General features: G+C 53.4%; 1 protein-coding gene across 1 annotated transcript; it reads right to left on the reverse strand.

Moving 5' to 3' along the window:
* Positions 1 to 13838: 13838 nt before the first annotated feature.
* On the reverse strand, positions 13839 to 17789 carry TMEM265 (transmembrane protein 265). Its single transcript, XM_073546299.1, has 3 exons — positions 17632 to 17789; positions 17116 to 17340; positions 13839 to 14102 (listed from the first exon to the last, which is right to left on the reverse strand). Exons 1-3 carry the CDS (start codon positions 17653 to 17655, stop codon positions 13950 to 13952), a joined length of 402 nt encoding a protein of 133 aa, XP_073402400.1. The 5' UTR covers positions 17656 to 17789; the 3' UTR covers positions 13839 to 13949.
* Between the last annotated feature and the right edge of the window lie 1967 nt (positions 17790 to 19756).

A 19756-nucleotide genomic window follows, 5' to 3' on the forward strand; every position in this document is an offset into this window, starting at 1 on the left:
GGTGGGTGGGGCCCCTCAGGGTCCGATTTGGTGGGCGGGGCCACTCTGGGTCCGATTTGGTGGGCGGGGCCACTCTGGGTCCGATTTGGTGGGCGGGGCCCCTCAGGGTCCGATTTGGTGAGCGGGGCCTCTCAGGGTCCGTTTTGGTGGGCGGGGCCACTCTGGGTCCGATTTGGTGAGCGGGGTCCCTCAGGGTCCGATTTGGTGGGCGGGGCAACTCTGGGTCCGATTTGGTGGGCGGGGCCACTCTGGGTCTGATTTGGTGGGCGGCGCCACTCTGGGTCCGATTTGGAGGCCAGTGTGACTCAGCCTCCGATTTGTAGGCCATGGTCGATCAGCCTCCAATTTGGAGCCTGGGGTCACTCAGCTTTCGAATTGGCGCGCCGGCCCTTTAAGACTCATTTTGGTGCGCCGGCCCTTTAAGAGCCAGTTTGGCGCACTGGGCTTCTAAATCCACTTTGGCGCACATTCTCTCTCAGGGGCATGCATCATGTGATGAAGCTAGATTTGCATTTGTGCTTTGGGTTTCGCTTTAGAGCTGATATTATCTGGCAGAAACTGTGTCCTGCTGGGGTCATGTAAAGTTCGTAGGCGTTGGCATAGCAACTGGGTGTGCCTGCGCATATCAATGAGCTTAACTGCTCAATCTGAGACGATTGATCATATCAATCTGAGACAATTGAAATGGCAGTTAAGCTCATTGATATGCGCAGGCACACCCAGTTACTATGGGCATGTTTTGACTGTGGCAACATTTTCCCATTGAAAACCATTGAGGAAAATGTTTTTTCAAAGCAAATTGCGCAAAAACTACAAATCCGGTCGACACGAAAATTACTTAGCACACCTCTCGTGGACGCTGGCTTCGAAACGACACCTCAACAGAGTCTGTGCGTGTTGCGGTTCGGGCCGCATTAATTGCGGAAATCAACTGAATAGTAAGAATAAGTTAGCAGCATTCGGATTACAACATTAATACTAGATGTGTATATCCTGAAGGAAGTACAGATAGTGGTTTGAAATGGTGCCCGGGCTGCCCCTTTAAGAGAGACTTGCCTGCTGCCCCTGCAAGACTTTCAACTCAGGATACGATTTAACTGTGGGTGCCTCTCAGGGGCCACTTTGGCCTCATGGTCTGATTTTGTGGGTGGGGCCCCTCAGGGCCTGATTTTGTGGGTGGGGCCCCTCAGGGTCCGATTTTGTGGTTGGGTCCCCTCAGGGTCCGATTTTGTGGCCGGGGCCCCTCAGGGTCCGATTTTGTGGCCGGGGCCCCTCTGGGTCCGATTTTGTGGCAGGGGCCCCTGGGTCCGATTTTGTGGGTGGGGCCCCTCTGGGTCCAATTTGGTGGGCGGGACCACTCTGGGTCCAATTTGGTGGGCGGGGCCTCTCAGGGTCCGATTTTGTGGTTGGGTCCCCTCAGGGTCCGATTTTGTGGTTGGGGCCCCTCAGGGTCCGATTTTGTGGCCGGGGTCTATCAGGGTCCAATTTTGTGACTGGGGCCCATCAGGGTCCGATTTTGTGGCCGCGGCCCCTCAGGGTCTGATTTTGTGGGCGGAGCCCCTCTGGGTCCAATTTGGTGGGCGGGACCACTCTGGGTCCAATTTGGTGGGCGGGACCACTCAGGGTCCGATTTGGTGGGCGGGGCCTCTCAGGGTCCGATTTGGTGGGCGGGGCCCCACAGGGTCCGATTTGGTGGGCGGGGCCACTCTGGGTAAGATTTGGAGGCTGGGGTCGCTCAGCCTCCAATTTGGAGGCCGGGGTCGTTGAGCTTCCGATTTGGAGGCCGAGGTCAAAGAGCCTCTGATTTGGAGGCCGGGGTCGATGAACTTCCGATTTGGAGGCCGGGGTCGATGAGCCTCCGATTTGGAGGCCGGGGTGGCTCAGCCTCCGATTTGGAGGCCGGGGTGGATCAGCCTCCGATTTGGAGGCCGGGGTGGCTCAGCCTCCAATTTGGAGGCCGGGGTCGATCAGCCTCCGATTTGGAGGCCAGGGTGGCTCAGCCTCCGATTTGGAGGCCGGGGTCAAAGAGCCTCTGATTTGGAGGCCGGGGTCGATGAACTTCCGATTTGGAGGCCGGGGTCGATTAGCCTCCGATTTGGAGGCCGGGGTGGCTCAGCCTCCGATTTGGAGGCCGGGGTGGCTCAGCCTCCGATTTGGAGGCCGGGGTGGCTCAGACTCCGATTTGGTGTGTCGGCCCTTTAAGACTCATTTGGGTGCGCTGGCCCTTTAACAATCACTTTGGCGCGTTGGCCCTTTAAGAGCTTGTTTGGCTGACTGGGCTTCTTTTAAATCCACTTTGTCGCACATTCTATCTCAGGGGCATGTGTCATGTGATGAAGCTAGATTTGCATTTGTGCTGTGGGTTTCGCTTTAAGAGCTGATATTATGTGGCAGAATCTCTGTGCTGGGGTTCAAGTGAAGTTCGTAGGCGTTGGCATAGTAACTGGGTCTGCCTGCGCATATCAATGAGCTCAACTGCCATTTCAATCGCCTCAGGGCACGTTTTGCCATTTCCTATTGAAAAGCATTGGAGACAGTGCATTCCAATGACGGGAAAAAAAATTTTCAAACGCAAATTGCGCAAAAACTACAAATCCGATCGACACGAAAAATACTTAGCACACCTCTCATGGACGCTGGCTTCGAAACGACACCTCAACGGAGTCTGTGCGTGTAGCGGTTCGGGCCGCATTAATTGCGGAAATCAACTTAATAATAATAAGAAGAAGAAGAAGAATAAGTTAGCAGCGTTCAGATTACAATATAGTGGTTTTTTCAAACCACTATAATAACTAGATGTGTATTTCCTGAAGGAAGTACAGATAGTGGTTTGAAATGGTGCCCGGGCTGCCCCTTTAAGAGACTTGCCTGCTGCCCCTGCAAGACTTTCAACTCAGTATTCGTTTTACCTGTGGGTGCCTCTCAGGAGCCACTTTGGCCTGTGGGGCCCCTCAGGGTCTGATTTGGTGGGTGGGGCCCCTCAGGATCCAATTCAGTGGACTGGGCTCCTCAGGACTTGAATTTGTGGGCGAGGCCCCTCAGTGTCCGTTTTGGTGGGCACGGCCCCTCAGGGTCTGGTTTGGCGGGTGGGACCCCTCTGGGTCCGATTTGGTGGGTGGGGTCCCTCAGGGTTCGATTTGGTGGGTGGGGCCATACAGGGTTTCATTTGGTGGGAGGGGCCACTCTGGGTTCAATTTGGTGGGCGGGGCCCCACAGGGTCCGATTTGGTGAGTGGGGCCCCACAGCGTCCAATTTCGTGTGAAGTTCGTTGGCATTGGCATAGTAACTGGGTGTGCCTGCGTATATCAATGAGCTAAACTGCCATTTGAATCGACTCAGGGCATATTTTCTCTAAAGAAAAATTTCCCCAATGAAAAGCATTGAGACAATACATTCAAATGACGGGAAAAAAAAAATTTCTAATGCAAATTGCGCAAAAACTACAAATCCAATCGACACGAAAAATACTTAGCACACCTCTCATAGACGCTGGCTTCGAAACGACACCTCAACAGAGTCTGTGCGTGTAGCGGTTCGGGCCGCATTAATTGCGGAAATCAACTGAATAATAATAATAAGAAGAAGAAGAAGAAGAAGAATAAGTTAGCAGCGTTCGGATTACAATATAGTATTTTTTTCAAACCACTATAACTAGATGTGTATTTCCTGAAGGAAGTACAGATAGTGGTTTGAAATGGTGCCCGGGCTGCCCCTTTAACCCCTTCCTGCCATACGACGTACTATCCCGTCCACGGTACCCGGGCCCGTATGACCGGGGACGGGATAGTACGTCGGCGCGATCAGCGGCGCCCACGTGGTGAGCGCCGCTGATCGCGGCCGGGTGTCAGCTGATTATCACAGCTGACACCCGGCACTATGTGTCAGGGGCGGTCACGGACCGCCCCCGACACGTTAACCCCTTGCACACCGCGATCAAACACGATCGCGATGTACCGGGAGTTAAAGGGAAGCATCGGCAGGGAGGGGGCTCCCTCCGTGCTTCCCTGAGCCCCCCACGGCAGCGCAATGTGCAGCGCTGCTGCGGGGGGCTCCTATCCTCCAGGCCCCCGAATCCAAGATGGTGACGGTGGCCTTCGGGGACCTGAGGAAGCTGGCTTCCTCAGTGCCTGCAAAGCGCAGGCAAGAGGAAGTCTGCTTCAATGCCTGTGACAGATTGCTGATCTGTCACAGTGATCTGTGATGTGACAGATCAGCGATCTGTCACAGGACAGTGATGTCCCACCTGGGACTATGTAATAAAGTAAAAAAAAAAGTAAAAAAAAATGTAAAAATAAATAAAAAAAAAATCGCCAAATAAATTAGTAAAAAAAAAAAAAATATTCCCCAATAAATTCATTTTTTGAAAATAATAAAAAAAAAAAACAATAAAAGTACACATATTTGGTATCGCCGCGTCCGTAATGACCCGCCCTATAAAACTGTCCCATTAGTTAACCCTTTTAGCGAACCCCTTAAAAAATAAAAATAAAAAACGAAGCAAAAAATAATGATTTATTATCATACCACCAAACAAAAAGTGTAATAACGCGCAATCAAAAAGACGCATATAAATATCCATGGTACCGCTGAAAACATCATCTTGTCCCGCAAAAAACGAGCCACGATACAGCATCATCCGCAAAAAAATAAAAAAGTTATAGCTCACAGAATAAAGCGATGCAAAAATAATTATTTTTTATATAAAATAGTTTTCATTGCATAAAACCGACAAAAACATAAAAAACGACCTAAATGAGGTATCGCTGTAACCGTACTGACCCGAAGAATAAAACCGCTTTATCAATTTTACCGCACGCGGAACGGTGTAAACGCACCCCCCCAAAAGAAATTCATGAAACGCTGGTTTTTGTTCATTCTGCGTCCCAAAAATAGGAATAAAAAGCGATCAAAAAATGTCACATGCCCGAAAATGGTACCAATAAAAACGTCAACTCGTCCCGCAAAAAATAAGACCTCACATGACTCAGTGGGTCAAAATACGGAAAAATTATAGCTCTCAAAATGTGGTGATGCAAAAACTATTTTACAATAAAAAGCGTCTTTTAGCGTGCGACAGCCGCCAAACATAAAAACCGCCATAAATAGTAAATCAAACCCCCCCGTTATCACCCCCTTAGTTAGGGAAAAATAATAAAACTAAAAAAAAAGTATTTATCTCCATTTTCCCGTTAGGGTAAGGCTGTGTGCACACGCTGCGGATTAGGTGCGGATTCATCTGCGCGGATTTTGTAAAATCCGCAGGTGAAACCGCAGGTCAAAAGACCTGCGGTTTTACCTGCGGATTGCTCTGCGGTTTTGCCCTGCGGGTTTTCATCTCCTCAATGGAGGAGATGGCAAACCGCAGGAGAATCCGCAGAAAGAATTGACATGTCAATTCTTTCTGCGGATTGAAAACCGCAGATAATCCGCGCGGAAAATTCCGCACCGTCTGCACTGCGGTTTTTGATTCCCATAGGGAATCATGGTACTGGGGTCCGCAGCAGCCAAAACCGCTGCGGAACCGCAGCAAAATCCGCAGCGTGTGCACACAGCCTTAGGGTTAGGGCTAGGGTTAGGGCTAGGGTTAGGGCTAGGGTTAGGGTTAGGGTTAGGGCTAGGGTTAGGGCTCAGATTAGGGTTAGGGGTGTGTTGGGGTTCGGGTTGGAGTTATAATTGGGGGTTTCCACTGTTTGGGCACATTAGGTGCTCTCCAAATGCAACATGGCGTCTGATCTCAATTCCAGCCAATTCTGAGTTGAAAAAGTCAAATGGTGCTCCTTCCCTTCCAAGCTCTGCCATGCGCCCAAACAGTGTTTTACCCCCACATGTAGGGTATCAGCCTACTCAGGACAAATTGCAAAACAATTTTTGGGGTCCAATTTCTCCTGTTACCCTTAGGAAAATAAAAAAATTGGGGGCAAAAATATCATTTTTGTGGAAAAAAATGATTTTTTTATTTTCACGTCCGAGTGTTATAAACTTCTGTGAAGCACTTGGGGGTTCAAAGTGCTCACCACACATCTAGATAAGTTCCGTGGGGGGTCTAGTGTCCAAAATGGGGTCACTTGTGAGGGGTTTCAATAGTTTAGGTACATCAGGGGCTCTCCAAACGCACATGACACCCGCAGACCATTCCATTAAAGTCTGCATTCCAAAACGTCACTGCTTCCCTTCCGAGCCCCGACGTGTGTCCATACAGTAGTTTTCTCCCACATATGGGGTGTCAGTGTACTCAGGCCAAATTGGACAACAACTTTTGGGGTCCAATTTCTCCTGTTACCCTTGGGAAAATGAAAAAATTGGGGACTAATTGATCATGTTTCTGGAAAAAATACGATTTTTTTATTTTCATGCCCTGGCATTATAAACTTCTGTGAAGCCCTTGTGGGTTCAAAGTGCTCACCTCACATCTAGATAAGTTCCTTAGTGGGTCTAGTTTTCAAAATGGGGTCATTTGTGGGGGGTTTCCACTGTTTAGGTTCATTAGGGGCTCTCCAAAGGCAACATGACACCCGCAGACCATTCCATCAAAGTCTGCATACCAAAACGTCACTACTTCCCTTCCGAGCCCCGACGTGTGCCCATACAGTAGTTTTCACCCACATATGGGGTATCAGCGTACTCAGGACAAATTGGACAACAACTTTTGGGGTCCAATTTCTCCTGGTACCCTTGGGAAAATAAAAAAATGGTGACTAAAAGATCATGTTTGTGGAAAAAATACGAATTTTTTATTTTCACGCCCGGGCGTTATAAACTTCTGTGAAGCACTGGAGGGTTCAAAGTGCTGACCACACATCTAGATAAGTTCCTTGGGGGGTCTAGTTTACAAAATGGTGTCATTTGTGGGGGGTTTCCACTGTTTAGGTACATTAGGGGCTCTCCAAAGGCAACATGACACCCGCAGACCATTCCATCAAAGTCTGCATTCCAAAACGTCACTACTTCCCTTCCGAGCCCCGACGTGTGCCCATACAGTAGTTTTCTCCCACATATGAGGTATCAGCGTACTCAGGACAAATTGGACAACAACTTTTGGGGTCCAATTTCTCCTGGTACCCTTGGGAAAATAAAAAAATGGTGGCTAAAAGATCATGTTTGTGGAAAAAATACGAATTATTTATTTTCACGCCCGGGCATTATAAACTTCTGTGAAGCACTGAGGGGGTCAAAGTGCTCACCACACATCTAGATAAGTTCCTTAGGGGGTCTAGTTTCCAAAATGGTGTCATTTGTGGGGGGTTTCCACTGTTTTGGTACATCAGGAGTTTTCCAAACGCGACATGGTGTCCGATCTCAATTCCAGCCAAAAACGTCAAATGGCGCTGCTTCCCTTCCGAGCTCTGCCATGCGCCCAAATAGTGGTTTACCCCCTCATGTGGGGTATCAGCGTACTCAGAACAAATTGCACAATAACTTTTACGGTCCTGTTACCCTTGGAAAAATAAGAATTGAGGGTGAAAAGATCATTTTTGTGGAAAAAATATGATTTTTTAATTGTATGGCTTTATGTTATAAACTTCTGTGAAGCCCATGGGGGTTCAAAGTTCTCACCACACATCTAGATAAGTTCTTGGGGGGTCTAGTTTCCAAAATGGTGTCATTTGTGGGGGATTTCCACTGTTTTGGTACATCAGGGGTTTTCCAAACGCGAAATGGTGTCCGATCTCAATTCCAGCCAAAAAAGTCAAATGGCGCTGCTTCCCTTCCGAGCTCTGCCATACGCCCAAATAGTGGTTTACCCCCACATGTGGGGTATCAGCGTACTCAGGACAAATTGCACAATAACTTTTAAGGTCCTGTTACCCTTGGAAAAATAAGAATTGAGGGTGAAAAGATCATTTTTGTGGAAAAAATATGATTTTTTAATCGTATGGCTGTATGTTATAAACTTCTGTGAAGCCCATGGGGGTTCAAAGTTCTCACCACACATCTAGATAAGTTCCTTAGGGGGTCTAGTTTCCAAAATGGTGTCATTTGTGGGGGGTTTCCACTGTTTTGGTACATCAGGGGTTTTCCAAACGCGACATGGTGTCCGATCTCAATTCCAGCCAAAAACGTCAAATGGCATTGCTTCCCTTCCGAGCTCTGCCATGCACCCAAATAGTGGTTTACCCCCACATGTGGGGTATCAGCGTACTCAGGACAAATTGCACAATAACTTTTAGGGTCCTGTTACCCTTGGGAAAATAAAAATTGGGGTGAAAAGATCATTTTTGTGGAAAAAATATGATTTTTTAATTGTACCGCTGTACGTTATAAACTTCTGTAAAGCCCTTGTGGGTTCAAAGTTCTCACCACATATCTAGATAAGTTCCTTGGGGGGTCTAGTTTCCAAAATGGGGTCACTTGTAGGGGGTTTCCACTGTTTAGGTACATCAGGGACTCTCCAAACGTGATATGGCGTCCGATCTGAATTCCAGTCAATTTTGCATTGAAAAAGTCAAACGGCGCTCCTTCCATTCTGAGCTCTGCCATGCGCCGAAACAGTCGTTCCCCCCCACAAATCAGGTATCAGCGTACTCAGGACAAATTGCACAATAACTTTTGCAGTCCAATTTCTCCTGTTACCCTTGGTAAAATAAAAAAAATTGAACCTGAAGTATTTTATTTGTGAAAAAAAGTTAGATGTTCATTTCTTTTTAAATATTCAAAAAAATTCCTGTGACGCACCTAATGGGTTAATAAACTTCTTGAATGTGGTTTTGAGCACCTTAAGGGGTTCAGTTTTTAGAATGGTGTCACTTTTGGGTATTTTCTATCATATAGACCCCTCAAAGTGGCTTCAAATGTGATGTGGTCCTAAAAATAAAATGGTGGTGTAAAAATGAGAAATCGCTGGTCAACTTTTAACCCTTATAACTTCCTAACAAAAAAAAATTTTGGTTCCAAAATTGTGCTGATGTAAAGTAAACATGTGGGAAATGTTACTTATCAAGTTTTTTGTGTGCCGTATCTCTGTGATTTAAGGGCATAAAAATTCAAAGTTGGAAAATTGCGAAATTTTCAAAATTTTTGCCAAATTTCCATTTTTTTCACAAATAAACGCAAGTTATTTGAATGAAATTTTACCACTAACATGAAGTACAATATGTCACGAGAAAACAATGTCAGAATCACCGGGATCAATGGAAGCGTTCCAGAGTTATGACCTCATAAAGGTACAGTGGTCAGAATTGTAAAAATTGGCCCGGTCATGAACGTGCAAACCACCCTTGGGGGTGAAGGGGTTAAGAGAGACTTGCCTGCTGCCCCTGCAAGACTTTCAACTCAGGATCCGTTTTAACTGTGAGTGCCTCTCAGAGGCCACTTTGGCCTCAGGGTCTGATTTGGTGGGTGGGGCCCCTCAGGATCCGATTCCTTGGCCTGGGCTCCTCAGGGCTTGAATTGTTGGCGGGGATCTCTCAGGGTCCGATTTTGTGGGTGTGGCCCCTCAGGGTCCGATTTTGTGAGTGGGGCCCCTCAGGGTCCGATTTTGTGGCCGGGGCCCCTCAGGGTCTGATTTTGTGGCCGGATCCCCTCAGGGTCTGATTTTCTGGCCGTGGCCCCTCAGGGTCCGATTATGTGGGTTGGGCCCCTCAGGGTCCGATTTTGTGGCCAGGGCCCCTCAGGGTCCGATTTTGTGGCCGGGGCCCCTCAGGGTCTGATTTTGTGGTTGGGACCAATCAGGGTCCGATTTTGTGGTTGGGGCCCCTCAGGGTCAGATTTGGTGGGTTGGGCCCCTTAGGGTCTGATTTTGTGGGCGGAGACCCTCTGGGTCCGATTTGGTCGGCGGGGCCACTCTGGGTCCGATTTGGTCGGCGGGACCACTCTGGGTCCGATTTGGTGGGCGGGGCCCCACAGGGTCCGATTTGGTGGGCGGGGCCCCTCAGGGTCCGGTTTGGTGGGCAGGGCCTCTCTGGGTCTGATTTGGTGGGCGGGGCCACTCGGTAAGATTTGGTGGGCGGGGCCACTCTGGGTAAGATTTGGAGGCCGGGGTCGATGAGCTTCCGATTTGGAGGCCGAGGTCAAAGAGCCTCCGATTTGGAGGCCGGGGTGGCTCAGCCTCCGATTTGGAGGCCGGGGTGGCTCAGCCTCCGATTTGGAGGCCGGGGTGGCTCAGCCTCCGATTTGGAGGCCGGGGTGGCTCAGCCTCCGATTTGGAGGCCGGGGTGGCTCAGCCTCCCATTTGGAGGCCGGGGTGGCTCAGCCTCCCATTTGGAGGCCGGGGTGGCTCAGCCTCCGATTTGGAGGCCGGGGTGGATCAGCCTCCGATTTGGAGGCCGGGGTGGATCAGCCTCCGATTTGGAGGCCGGGGTGGATCAGCCTCCGATTTGGAGTCCGGGGTGGCTCAACCTCCGATTTGGAGGCCGGGGAGGCTCAGCCTCCGATTTGGAGGCCGGGGGGTCGATCAGCCTCCCATTTGGAGCCTGTGGTCACTCAGCATTCGATTTGGCGTGTTGGCCCTTTAAGACTCATTTCGGTGCGCCGGCCCTTTAACAGTCACTTTTGCACTTCGGCCCTTTAAGAGCCAGTTTGGCTCACTGGGCTTCTAAATACACTTTGGTGCACACATTCTCTCTCAGGGGCATGTGTCATGTGATGAAGCTAGATTTTCATTTGTGCTGTGGGTTTCGCTTTAAGAGCTGATATTATGTGGCAGAGGCTCTGTGCTGGGGTTCAAGTGAAGTTCGTAGGCGTTGGCATAGTAACTGGGTCTGCCTGCGCATATCAATGAGCTCAACTGTCATTTCAATCGCCTCAGGGCACGTTTTGCCATTTCCTATTGAAAAGCATTGGAGACAGTGCATTCCAATGATGGGAAAAAAAAATTTCAAACGCAAATTGCGCAAAAACTACAAATCCGATCAACACGAAAAATACTTAGCACACCTCTCATGGACGCTGGCTTCGAAACGACACCTCAACGGAGTCTGTGCGTGTAGCGGTTCGGGCCGCATTAATTGCGGAAATCAACTGAATAATAATAATAAGAAGAAGAAGAATAAGTTAGCAGCGTTCGGATTACAATATAGTGGTTTTTTCAAACCACTATAATAGTCTTTATTTATATAGCGCCAACATATTCCGCAGCGCTTTACAGTTTAACAGTTTCAAAACACAAGTCATAAGTAACAACGCTAACAATACAATAATTAAAGCAAAATAAGACGAAATAAGACGACCCTGCTCGTGAGAGCTTACAATCTACGATGAGGTGAGGGAGATACAGAGTACAGGTGTGTATTTACAATGGTGTATTTACAATGAAGGTCCAGCCATCTTGCAGGAGTGAAGGATGGATTTAGTGAATGGGCTACGCACGCACACTTACACATAGAATGACTGTGATTAGTGAATGTGATAGGCCGCTCTGAACAGGTGTGTTTTGAGGGAGCGCCTGAAACTATGCAAATTGTGGATAGTCCTGATTTCTTGGGGTAGAGCATTCCAGAGGATAGGAGCAGCACGGGAGAAGTCTTGGAGTCGGGAGTGGGAGGTACGGATTAGTGCAGAGGTTAGTCCAAAGTCGTTTGCAGAGCGCAGCGATCGGCTAGGCCGATAGACAGAAATGAGAGAAGAGATGTAGGGGGTGCTGCACTGTGGAGAGCTTTGTGGGTGAGAACAAGTACTTTGAATTGGATCCTATAATGAATGGGCAGCCAATGTAAGGACTGGCGAAGAGCGGACGCGTCCGAGTACCGATTACCCAGATGGACGATCCTGGCTGCTGCATTGAGTATGGACTGGAGAGGGGATAGTCGAGTGACGAGGAGGCCAATTAATAGAGTGTTGCAGTAGTCCAGGCGGGAGTGGATCAGTGCAACAGTGAGGGTTTTTGTTGTTTCCATAGTGAGAAAAGGGCAGATTCTAGAGATGTTCTTTAGGTGTAAGCAGCAAGAGCGGGCAAGAGATTGTATATGGGATGTGAAGGAGAGGTTGGTGTCAAACATAACACCCAGACAGCGCGCCTGCTGCCGGGGAGTTATTGTGGTACCACCCACGGAGAAGGAAATGTCTGATTTAGGGAGGTTAGTAGACGGTGAGAGCAGAAGAAGCTCAGTTTTGGAGAGGTTGAGTTTCAGATAGAGAGCGGACATGATGTTGGAGACTGCGGACAGACAGTCACTGGCGTTCTGTAGTACAGCAGAGGGTAAGGTCGGGGAATGACGGGTATAGTTGTGTGTCATCAGCATAAAGATGGTACTGAAAGCCAAATCTGCTGATGGTCTGTCCAATTGGGGCTGTGTAGAGAGAGAAAAGGGGGATAAGGACTGAGCCCTGAGGTACCACGACAGCAAGAGGAAGAGGAGATGACGTGGAGCCAGAGAACAAAACACTGAAGGAGCAGTCAGAGAGATAGGAAGAGAACCAGGAGAGAGCAGTGTCCTTAATGCCTAGTGACTGGAGCCTAGAGAGTAGGAGATGTATATAGATATATATATATATATATATATACACAGGGCCATGTACATGGATACACCTAAATAAAATGGGAATGGTCGGTGATATCAGCTTCCTGTTTGTGACACATTAGTATATGGGAGGGGGGATACTTCTGAAGATGGATGGCGGCCATTTTGAAGTCGGCCATTTTGGATCCCACTTTATTTTTTTCCAGTGGGAAGAGGGTCATGCGACACATCAAACTTATTGAGAATTTCACAAGAAAAACAATGGTGTGCTTGGTTTTAGCACAACTTTATTCTTTCATGAGTTATTTTCAAGTTTTTCTTTGTTTACCACCATTGACATGTCGCCGAGGTTCACACGTGAGGAGCGGATAGAAGTTGTGTAGATGTCTGGTGGTCGCCGTGCCCGGGTCACTGCCAGACAGCTGTCACCATCCCCATGTTATGTAGGTGTATCCATATAAATGGCGCACCCAGGGTCCGCCTCCTCGCTGAGCACGGAGCGCTCTGTACTCTGAGGGTCCGCCTCCTCGCTGAGCACGGAGCGCTCTGTACTCTGAGGGTCCGCCTCCTCGCTGAGCACGGAGCGCTCTGTACTCTGAGGGTCCGCCTCCTCGCTGAGCACGGAGCGCTCTGTACTCTGAGGGTCCGCCTCCTCGCTGAGCACGGAGCGCTCTGTACTCTGAGGGTCCGCCTCCTCGCTGAGCACGGAGCGCTCTGTACTCTGAGGGTCCGGCTCCGATTCTTGCTTTGCCCATTCTGCAGATTCCGCACCGATCTGGCATCAGTCGAACGTTCCCTTCGGCGGATATTAGCTACTCACAAATGGCGCCTTCCAGAATCCAGCTGCTGCAGCACCTCACCGAGGATGACCCAGATCAGCGCAGGACCCTCCGTGTACAGAGCGCTCTGTGCTCAGCGAGGAGGCGGACTCTGGGTGGGCCATTTATATGGATAGACCTGAGTGGGTCAACTTCAAAATGGCCGCCGTGGTCACCAGCCATCTTGGAAAGTTTCCCCCTCGCATATACTAATGTGCCACAAACAGGAGGGAATCACCAACCATTCCCATTTTAACTAGGTGTATCCATGTAAATGGCCCACCCTGTGTATATATAGAGGGGTGCTCTCCGGTCTGGGTGTATAAACTGGGGTTCTCTCCGGTCAGGGTGTATACACAGGGGTCCTCTCCGGTCAGGGTGTATACACTGGGGTTCTCTCCGGTCAGGGTGTATACACTGGGGTCCTCTCCGGTCAGGGTGTATACACAGGGGTCCTCTCCGGTCAGGGTGTATACACTGGGGTCCTCTCCGGTCAGGGTGTATACACTGGGGTTCTCTCCGGTCAGGGTGTATACCCAGGGGTTCTCTCCGGTCAGGGTGTATGTACAGGGCCCCTCTCCGGTCTGGGTGTATCGCAGTGCTGACCCCCGGACACATTTCCTGCAGTTCAGGCCTTTATTATATACACATTCAGTATAAAAACTTTGATATTTCGAGTCTTTGTACAGATTTTGGGCTCCGCTCGGGACGGCGTCCTCAGTCCTCGCTGCAGACGTCACTCGATCAGAGTCATCAGGTAGGAGACGAGGACCAGGAGGAAGGGCAGAGACAACAGGAAGCCGAGAAACAGCAGGATACTCAGGACAGAGACCCTCCGGGAGCGGCGGGAGAGGGCGCCCCTCATCTCCTGGTCACATTCCTGCTCTGCCTGTGAGCAACAAATCAGAGGGTCAGAGAGGGCGGACAGGGTGCGGGGGGCTCTGCACAGGCGGAGGACAGAGTGCGGGGGGCTCTGCACAGGCGGAGGACAGAGTGCGGAGGGCTCTGCACAGGCGGAGCACAGGGTGCGGAGGGCTCTGCACAGGCGGAGGACAGGGTGCGTGGGGCTTTGCACAGGCGGAGAACAGAGTGCGTGGGGCTCTGCACAGGCAGAGGACAGGGTGCGAGGGGCTCTGCACAGGCAGAGGACAGGGTGCGAGGGGCTCTGCACAGGCAGAGGACAGGGTGCGGGGGGCTCTGCACAGGCGGAGGACAGGGTGCGGGGGGCTCTGCACAGGCGGAGGACAGGGTGCGAAGGGCTCTGCACAGGCGGAGGACAGGGTGCGAGGGGCTCTGCACAGGCGGAGGACAGAGTGCGGGGGGCTCTGCACAGGCGGAGGACAGAGTGCGGGGGGCTCTGCACAGGCGGAGGACAGAGTGCGGGGGGCTCTGCACAGGCGGAGGACAGATTGCGGGGGGCTCTGCACAGCCGGAGGACAGGGTGCGGGGGGCTCTGCACAGGCGGACAGGGTGCTGGGGGCTCTGCACAGGCGGAGGACAGAGTGCGGGGGGCTCTGCACAGGCGGAGGACAGGGTGCGGGTGGCTCTGAACAGGCGGATGCCAGAGTGCGGGGGGCTCTTCACAGGCGGACAGGGTGCGGGGGGGATCTGCACAGGCGGAGGACAGGGTGCTTGGGGCTCTGCACAGGCGGAGGACAGGGTGCGGGGGGCTCTGCACAGGCGGAGGACAGGGTGCGAGGGGCTCTGCACAGGCGGAGGACAGGGTGCGAGGGGCTCTGCACAGGCGGAGGACAGGGTGCGAGGGGCTCTGCACAGGCGGAGGACAGGGTGCGAGGGGCTCTGCACATGCGGAGGACAGGGTGCGAGGGGCTCTGCACAGGCGGAGGACAGGGTGCGAGGGGCTCTGCACAGGCGGAGGACAGGGTGCGTGGGGCTCTGCTCAGGCGGAGGACAGGGTGCGTGGAGCTCTGCACAGGCGGAGGACAGGGTGCGTGGGGCTCTGCAAAGGCGGAGGACAGGGTGCGAGGGGCTCTGCACAGGCGAACAGGGTGCGGGGGCTCTGCACAGGCGGACAGGGTGCGGGGGCTCTGCACAGGCGGACAGGGTGCGGGGGCTCTGCACAGGCGGACAGGGTGCGGGGGCTCTGCACAGGCGGACAGGGTGCGGGGGGCTTTGCACAGGCGGAGGACAGAGTGCGGGGGGCTCTGCACAGGTGGACAGGGTGCGGGGGGCTCTGCACAGGTGGACAGGGTGCGGGGGGCTCTCCACAGGCGGACAGGGTGCGAGGGGCTCTGCACAGGCGGAGGACAGGGTGCGGGGGGCTCTGCACAGGCGGAGGACAGAGTGCGGGGGGCTCTGCACAGGCGGAGGACAGAGTGCGGGGGGCTCTGCACAGGCGGAGGACAGAGTGCGGGGGGCTCTGCACAGGCGGAGGACAGATTGCGGGGGGCTCTGCACAGGCGGAGGACAGATTGCGGGGGGCTCTGCACAGGCGGAGGACAGAGTGCGGGGGGCTCTGCACAGGCGGAGGACAGAGTGCGGGGGGCTCTGCACAGGCGGAGGACAGGGTGCGGGGGGCTCTGCACAGGCGGAGGACAGAGTGCGGGTGGCTCTGAACAGGCGGATGCCAGAGTGCGGGGGGCTCTTCACAGGCGGACAGGGTGTGGGGGGCTCTGCACAGGCGGAGGACAGGGTGCTTGGGGCTCTGCACAGGCGGAGGACAGGGTGCGGGGGGGCTCTGCACAGGCGGAGGACAGGGTGCGAGGGGCTCTGCACAGGCCGAGGACAGGGTGCGAGGGGCTCTGCACAGGCGGAGGACAGTGTGGGGGGCTCTGCACAGGCGGACAGGGTGCGGGGGGCTCTGCTCAGGCGGAGGACAGAGTGCGGGGGGCTCTGCACAGGCGGAGGACAGGGTGCGTGTGGCTCTTAACAGGCGGAGGACAGGGTGCGGGGGGCTCTGCACAGGCGGAGGACAGAGTGCGGGTGGCTCTGAACAGGCGGAGCACAGGGTGCGTGGGGCTCTGCACAGGCGGAGGACAGGGTGCGGGGGGCTCTGCACAGGCGGAGGACAGGGTGCGAGGGGCTCTGCACAGGCGGAGGACAGGGTGCGAGGGGCTCTGCACAGGCGGAGGACAGGGTGCGAGGGGCTCTGCACAGGCAGAGGACAGGGTGCGAGGGGCTCTGCACAGGCAGAGGACAGGGTGCGAGGGGCTCTGCACAGGCAGAGGACAGGGTGCGAGGGGCTCTGCACAGGCGGAGGACAGGGTGCGGGGGGCTCTGCACAGGCGGAGGACAGGGTGCGGAGGGCTCTGCACAGGCGGAGGACAGGGTGCGGAGGGCTCTGCACAGGCGGAGGACAGGGTGCGAAGGGCTCTGCACAGGCGGAGGACAGGGTGCGAGGGGCTCTGCACAGGCGGAGGACAGAGTGCGGGGGGCTCTGCACAGGCGGAGGACAGAGTGCGGGGGGCTCTGCACAGGCGGAGGACAGAGTGCGGGGGGCTCTGCACAGGCGGAGGACAGATTGCGGGGGGCTCTGCACAGCCGGAGGACAGGGTGCGAGGGGCTCTGCACAGGCGGAGGACAGGGTGCGTGGGGCTCTGCACAGGCGGAGGACAGGGTGCGTGGGGCTCTGCACAGGCGGAGGACAGAGTGCGGGGGGCTCTGCACAGGCGCAGGACAGAGTGCGGGGGGCTCTGCACAGGCGCAGGACAGAGTGCGGGGGGCTCTGCACAGGCGCAGGACAGAGTGCGGGGGGCTCTGCACAGGCGGAGGACAGAGTGCGGGGGGCTCTGCACAGGCGGAGGACAGAGTGCGGGGGGCTCTGCACAGGCGCAGGACAGGGTGCGGGGGGCTCTGCACAGGCGGAGGACAGAGTGCGCGGGGCTCTGCACAGGCGGAGGACAGAGTGCGGGGGCTCAGCATCGGGTTAGCACTGGATGTACCTGCAGAGCCAGGATTAAGGCTCGGATCCCCACGCAGGAGACTCCGCATATGATGCTCACTATGGCAAGTCTTCTCAGACTACAGGATGGCAGACGTCTAGAACGGTCCTTTATGTTCTGCTGATTGTCCGGAGGACTTGTGGGCTGTTGGGCCGGTCTGATAAAGATCTCGATTTCCTCTTCTGCTCCATTTTGAAGCTTCTGATTATCCGACATTGGCCGAGCCTAAGATTAGAGACGTGTTAGATGAGTGCGCTGCTCCCCACCCCCAGTATATAGCAGCACATTCTACAGCACTATATGTACTGGACTGTCCGCAGCCCACCCACGTGCCAGCAGATCTCCGGAATCCACTGCTCTCCACCAACCATTGTGGCTTCCTAAATCTACCTGAAATGGGGCCCTGGCCCAGCCCATGTCCCCTCTGTGCTCCTTCATCCTGGCCCATATCCCATGCAGGAGTGTGACCATGGCTGGCTCTCCTGAATGTCGCGTGCCCGGCCCTGGCCCCCATACCTGTGACTGCTGTGCTTCAGCCATGTCCTCTCATCCTGCAGGGTGTTCGGGTGCTGGCCGAGGTCGAGTGCTCACTGCCGTCACTGCAGACGATGACTCAATGGGACAGGTATGAAATACCTGGGAAAGGTGTGCGACTCTCACCGTGACTCACACAGCCTGGAATGAGACCACATTCCACAGTCCAGGCCCTTCCCACTCTGGGCAAGAGCGAAGTATGAGATCGGAGCGTAAATTATATTATTGCGTCACTGGAAAGATGTTACTGTATGTGAAACCGGAATGAGGAGGAGACCGGGGACAGAGCATCCATGGCAGCATCCCCAGGCTCCAGAAAAATGGGAGATATTTTATCAGAACTAAATTAGACTTAAAGGACCGTCCATTCTGAGTAGTGTAAGGTACGAGGACCGTCCATTCTGCGTAGTGTAAGGTGCGAGGGCCGTCCATTCTGCGTAGTGTAAGGTACGAGGACCGTCCATTCTGCGTAGTGTAAGGTACGAGGACCGTCCATTCTGCGTAGTGTAAGGTACGAGGGCCGTCCATTCTGCGTAGTGTAAGGTACGAGGGCCGTCCATTCTGAGTAGTGTAAGGTACGAGGGCCGTCCATTCTGAGTAGTGTAAGGTACGAGGGCCGTCCATTCTGAGTAGTGTAAGGTACGAGGACCGTCCATTCTGCGCAGTGTAAGGTGCGAGGACCGTCCATTCTGCGCAGTGTAAGGTGCGAGGACCGTCCATTCTGAGTAGTGTAAGGTGCGAGGACCGTCCATTCTGAGTAGTGTAAGGTACGAGGGCCGTCCATTCTGAGTAGTGTAAGGTACGAGGGCCGTCCATTCTGAATAGTGTAAGGTACGAGGGCCATCCATTCTGCGCAGTGTAAGGTGCGAGGACCGTCCATTCTGCGCAGTGTAAGGTGCGAGGACCGTCCATTCTGCGCAGTGTAAGGTGCGAGGACCGTCCATTCTGAGTAGTGTAAGGTGCGAGGGCCGTCCATTCTGAGTAGTGTAAGGTACGAGGGCCGTCCATTCTGAGTAGTGTAAGGTACGAGGGCCGTCCATTCTGAATAGTGTAAGGTACGAGGGCCGTCCATTCTGCGCAGTGTAAGGTGCGAGGACCGTCCATTCTGCGCAGTGTAAGGTGCGAGGACCGTCCATTCTGCGCAGTGTAAGGTGCGAGGACCGTCCATTCTGAGTAGTGTAAGGTGCGAGGACCGTCCATTCTGCGTAGTGTAAGGTGCGAGGACCGTCCATTCTGAGTAGTGTAAGGTGCGAGGACCGTCCATTCTGCGTAGTGTAAGGTGCGAGGACCGTCCATTCTGCGCAGTGTAAGGTGCGAGGACCGTCCATTCTGAGTAGTGTAAGGTGCGAGGACCGTCCATTCTGCGTAGTGTAAGGTGCGAGGGCCGTCCATTCTGAGTAGTGTAAGGTACGAGGGCCGTCCATTCTGAGTAGTGTAAGGTGCGAGGGCCGTCCATTCTGCGTAGTGTAAGGTGCGAGGGCCGTCCATTCTGCGTAGTGTAAGGTGCGAGGACCGTCCATTCTAAGTAATGTAAGGTGCGAGGACCGTCCATTCTGCGTAGTGTAAGGTGCGAGGACCGTCCATTCTGAGTAGTGTAAGGTGCGAGGACCGTCCATTCAAAGTAATGTAAGGTACGAGGGCCGTCCATTCTGAGTAGTGTAAGGTGCGAGGACCGTCCATACTGCGTAGTGTAAGGTGCGAGGGCCGTCCATTCTGCGTAGTGTAAGGTACGAGGACCGTCCATTCTGCGTAGTGTAAGGTGCGAGGACCGTCCATTCTGAGCAGTGTAAGGTGCGAGGGCCGTCCATTCTGAGCAGTGTAAGGTGCGAGGGCCGTCCATTCTGAGTAGTGTAAGGTGCGAAGACCATCCATTCTGCGTAGTGTAAGGTACGAGGACCGTCCATTCTGAGTAGTGTAAGGTGCGAGGACCCTCCATTCTGAGTAGTGTAAGGTGCGAGGGCCGTCCATTCTGAGTAGTGTAAGGTACGAGGGCCGTCCATTCTGAGTAGTGTAAGGTACGAGGGCCGTCCATTCTGCGCAGTGTAAGGTGCGAGGACCGTCCATTCTGCGTAGTGTAAGGTGCGAGGACCGTCCATTCTGAGCAGTG

The sequence above is a fragment of the Dendrobates tinctorius genome, unplaced genomic scaffold (genome assembly GCF_039654945.1).
Source record: "Dendrobates tinctorius isolate UK_male_01 unplaced genomic scaffold, ASM3965494v1 ptg000146l, whole genome shotgun sequence".
In the NCBI taxonomy this organism is placed as follows: Eukaryota; Metazoa; Chordata; class Amphibia; order Anura; family Dendrobatidae; genus Dendrobates; species Dendrobates tinctorius.